General features: G+C 40.2%; 1 protein-coding gene and 1 non-coding gene across 2 annotated transcripts; both read right to left on the bottom strand.

Moving 5' to 3' along the window:
- Positions 1 to 1,170: 1,170 nt before the first annotated feature.
- LOC141624420 (small nucleolar RNA R71) lies at positions 1,171 to 1,277 on the bottom strand. Its single transcript, XR_012534226.1, has one exon. It is a non-coding gene; the product is annotated as a small nucleolar RNA R71 (small nucleolar RNA).
- A 2,638-nt stretch (positions 1,278 to 3,915) lies between these two features.
- Positions 3,916 to 4,620, bottom strand: LOC141619883 (uncharacterized). Its single transcript, XM_074436902.1, has one exon. The coding sequence runs from the start codon at positions 4,618 to 4,620 to the stop codon at positions 3,916 to 3,918; it is 705 nt and encodes a 234-aa protein (XP_074293003.1).
- Positions 4,621 to 4,901: the final 281 nt, after the last annotated feature.

Genomic DNA, 4,901 nt, shown 5'->3' with positions numbered 1-4,901 from the left:
ACTTTGTGAAAGATTTTGGGATTACTAAGGAATTAGTTGTTAAACCTAGGCCAAACCACTACCCATAACTTGTTAAACCTATAATCACCTCTACCTTACTTAAGTGAACCCGGAAGTCTTAGCTTTTATAAATTTGTTTAAACTCATCTCTTTTATTGTCTTGCTTTATTTCATGTTATTATTTTGCATTCTACTAATTAGTTAAACAAACCCTTTCGATTATTTAGGCTAAACTCGATTTGAACAAACTAAGTACAAGTCCCCGCCATCTTTGCGAACGACCCCTAATTATACTACTTTAATTAGGAGTTTAGCAAATTGTTTTTGGTGTGAGAATTGACGACAAAAATCATTCATCAAAACGGCGTTGCCGGGGATGGTGTTAGATTTTACTTAGTTAGAGTCTAGGCTTTACTCATTGTGTTATTGTTTGCTTGTTTGAGTAGCGTCTTGTTTCTTGTAGAATGTTTGTGTTATTGCTCTTCCCTAGTGTCTAAAAAACACTAGGAGACGAACTATTTGTTGATGTGTATGCCTAGAAGAGACGGTAAACCTTTGCTTAGTGACCCGGAACCGGAAAGGCTCTATAGAGCTTTGAGGACAAGGACCTTAGCCAGGGTTAGGATTTCCAACTTGGCAACTTTTAACCAAGCTAGCACATCCACCCAAATGCACCTTGAAGCCACCATTTAAGTGTAAACAATCGGCACACTTGATCCTTTTGAATAAAACTCCTTTTACAACACCCAAATCCAAAACACAATACCTCAACCTCCACCAAATCTACCTCTTATTGAACCACAAATGGCCGCTCTAAGAGACCATAACCGGCCAAACCCGGATGATTCCGCTTCTCCAATCAACTTTGGTACCTTGGCTCCTAACAACTTCAAAATCCACCCCGCTTAATTCGGGTTGATTGATAAGGATTGCTTTTGCGGTAACATTGATGAGGATGCCCATGCTCCCCTTAGGGAGTTCAAGGGTAAAACTGCAATGATGAAGAGAAATGGAGTGCCCGAAAACACTTTGCGGTTAATGTTGTTTCCCTTTTCGTTGAGAGACGAGGCGGACCGGTGGCTAAACATTCACCCACCAAATACATTCACTACTTGGGATGACTTGGCCAAGGTATTCCTTGCCAAGTACTTCCTCTTTTCTAAAACCGCCATGCACCAAAACGAAATCACCACATTTCAACAAGAAGATGGAGAATCTTTGGGAGAAGCTTGGGATAGGTTCCAAGACCTTATAGCCCGTTGCCCACATCATGGCATTCCCGAATGGTATATTACTCAAACGTTCTTTCAAACTCTATTACCGAGAATTAAGGAGATGGTAAATGCCTCCGCGGGGGGATTATTTGACCATTTGGGAGATGCCGAAGGCTCGGCCCTCATCAAGAAAATGGTTGACTCGGAAGCTAATTACGGGTCAAGAGGAAATGCTTTGAGGATAAGTAGCTGTTTTTTTTTTTTTTTTTGGGAAATGTAAGTATTATCATTAGAAATATAAATGTCCCACACGCCATACAACATTGATCAGCTAACCATTCTCACTACTTATCTAAGCCGAAGTTAAGTAGTTAACCCAGCCAATGACTCTACTATTTCTAGACTTAATGACACACTGTCCAAGTCTCATTACAACATCATGTTTGACCTTACTACATAAAACATTAGGATGCCAAATCAGTCCATCCAATCTGCTGAGATTACGGCAATGCCATATCTGAGCCATCAGGCTTCCATAATAACTGCCACGATTTTCTTCCTGCACGCAGAAGAATGTCTCCATTCAATCCACCATTTGATACAGCCAGCATCAGGTAAAGGGCACAGGCACCAATCTTTCACCAACTGCAGACAAATTTTACTATAAATGCATCCAAAGAAGAGATGCTCATGAGATTCTTCCTCAAGCCCACATAAAAAGCAACAGTTGATTTGGATAATACCCATTCTAAGCAGTCTATCCTGAGTAAGCAGTCGTTGTTGAGCCACTAGCCAACACAAGAAGGTATGCCTAGGAATGATCCAACTATTGAGCATCCAAGGATACCATCTGACTTTAGCACCATCTGGTTTAAGCCACTGATAGCCTTGCCTGAGAGTGTAATGCTCTACCTGAGAGGAACCAAATAAGTAAGCTTTATAAATATTCTTGACTTGGCATATCTTCCTCCAAGCCCAACTACTCCCAACACCTGGTTCATAATCTTGCCATCCATTCTGTTTTATATATACAAAATGAACCCATTTGACCCAGAGATGATCAGTCTTCATTGCCACCCACCACAGATATTTGCCAATAGCAGCAATATTCCAACAATGCAGATCTCTCAAACCCAAACCACCTTGTTGCAGAGGCTTGCAGACCTGAGACCAAGACACTAGTGCAAGACTCTCTTTCTGATCACTCCCATGCCAGCGGTAAGTTTTGCAGATAGATTCAATCTTACCAATGATAGTTTTAGGGAGGATAAAGATCCTAGCCCAATAACTATGTAACGTGCTTAAAACAGGCTGTATGAGCACCAGTCTGCCAGCATAGGACAGTTTCTTGGACCCCAAACTTCTTATTCTGGCAACAATTTTTTCAGTTAAGTAATGACAGTCCAAAACTGATAAACGTTTAGAAGAAACATTAACTCCCAAATATTTGAAGGGAACAGAGCCATGTTGCATTCCAGTAAGTTCCTCTATTTCTTTAACCAAGCTGCTATCCACCCCATTGCAATAGAAATTAGATTTTCCTCTATTCATAGAGAGGCCAGTAGCTTTGGAAAAGTAGGAAAAAGCTTTCATGAGCAAGGCAATAGAAGCTCTATTTCCATGACAAAACAGCATGAGATCGTCAGCAAAACAGAGATGTGATAATTGAATCCTATTGCACAGAGAATGATATTTAAAGTCAGGGTGATTCTGAACAACCTTCAACACTCTACTCAGGTACTCCAGGCACAAAGTGAACAAGAGAGGAGATAATGGGTCTCCTTGCCTGAGCCCACGTTTGCCCTTAAAGAAGCCAAAGATGTCTCCATTTAGAGATAAAGAGTAAGAAGGGGTTGAGATGCATTGCATAATAAGTTGACAGAAATGGTCAGGGAACCCAGTAGCAAGCATCATGTCATTCATGAATGCCCATTCAACTGAATCATAGGCTTTCTGTAGGTCAATTTTCATGAGCATTCTAGGAGAGCAACTTTTTCTATTATATAGCTTGACCAGATCTTGGCAGATAAGAATGTTGCCAACAATATCCCTACCCTTCAGGAAAGCACTTTGAGAGGGATTAATGATATCTGGCAACACTTGATTTAATCTTCCACAAATCACCTTAGATAGACATTTGTAAACAGTATTGCAGCAAGCAATTGGCCTGAACTGCATTACTGTTTCAGGCACCTCTACTTTTGGAATAAGGGTAATAATCGTGTTATTGCTTTGTTTCAGGATTTTCCCAGAATGGTAAGCATCCTGCACAACTGTTATCACATCCAAACCCACAACTTCCCAGTTATCTTTAAAGAACTGGCTGCTATAGCCATCAGGACCAGGGGCCTTAGTCCCTGGTATAGCATACATAGCATTCTTTACCTCCTCAGTAGTCACTGGAGCATTTAAAATAGCACGGTGCCTCTCAGTTAAACATGCTCCTTTTTGCACCAATTTTTTGTTAACTTGAAGTACTGCAGTTGAGGTACCCAACAGCTTTTGATAGTAATTAGTAAAAGCCTTCTGGATAGACAAAGGATCAGAACACAGCTTATTGTCCATATCCTTAATCTGAAACACCCTATTTTTTGACCTTCTTCTTATTGCAGCATGAAAATACGAAGTATTCTCATCACCAAGTTTCATCCAGTCACACTTGGCCTTCTGGTTAAGAAACTGCAACCTTGCCTTCTTTAAGTCAGTCACTTCCTTTGGCACATTCCTTCTCATTATGACACAACTGTTCATTTAAAGGATCATCTCTTAATAATTTCTGGAAATTACCCAAGGCTATTTCAGCTACTTGAGTAAGATTTTCAATGTTGTCAAATTGCTCTTTATTGAGGTCCTTCAAGCCTTTTTTCAAACCCTTCAATTTCGTGACCACCTTGAACATAGGTGTCCCCTGACAATCCTTTTGCCATCCATTCCTGACAATTTCAGAGTAGCCAGGTGCCAATGACCACATATTAAAGTACTTGAAATAATTCCCCCTCCTTTGTTGCTCAACCTCCAAGTGAATCAGGCAAGGGCAATGATCAAAAGTGCCCTCTGGGAGAAAATGAACATACCCATCAGGGAATAAATCATTCCAATCAGCATTACTAAACACCCTGTCTATTCTATTATAAACTCTTGTATCACTCTCATGCTTATTAGACCAAGTGAAGAAGGATCCCCTAGCACTCAAATCAGCAAGATTACAAGCCTGAATAGCCTGTAACATTGGTTGAAGCTCAGCATTGGAAATAGGTACACCACCTATTCTCTCATCCCTAGCCATGACTGCATTAAAATCACCACCCACCAGCCAAGGACCAGAGATCATACTATGGTAACTCCTCCAACTATTCCATAACATAGTTCTCTCATGAGCTTGGTTCAACCCATAAACCACAGTCATACAGAAAACTTTCTTCCTACTTTTATCATGAATTTTTGCATGTATTCACTGAACTGTAACATCACATATGTCTACATCAAAAGAGTTTGGGTCCCAAATGAGCCATATCCTCCCTCCCTTATGCAAACTAGAGTTTGTGCAAATAGCCCAATCTGCACACAAGTTTATTCTGACTTTATTCCAGTTTTTGGTTTTTATTTTTGATTCTAATAAGCCAAACAAACCTACTTTATTTTGAAGCAAGAATCTCTTTATTTCATGCTGCTTAGTAGGGAGATTCA

Source organism: Silene latifolia, chromosome X (genome assembly GCF_048544455.1).
Source record: "Silene latifolia isolate original U9 population chromosome X, ASM4854445v1, whole genome shotgun sequence".
Classification (NCBI taxonomy): Eukaryota; Viridiplantae; Streptophyta; class Magnoliopsida; order Caryophyllales; family Caryophyllaceae; genus Silene; species Silene latifolia.
The sequence above is the reverse complement of the archived record's forward strand: the minus strand, read 5'-3'. Positions and strand labels throughout refer to the sequence as shown.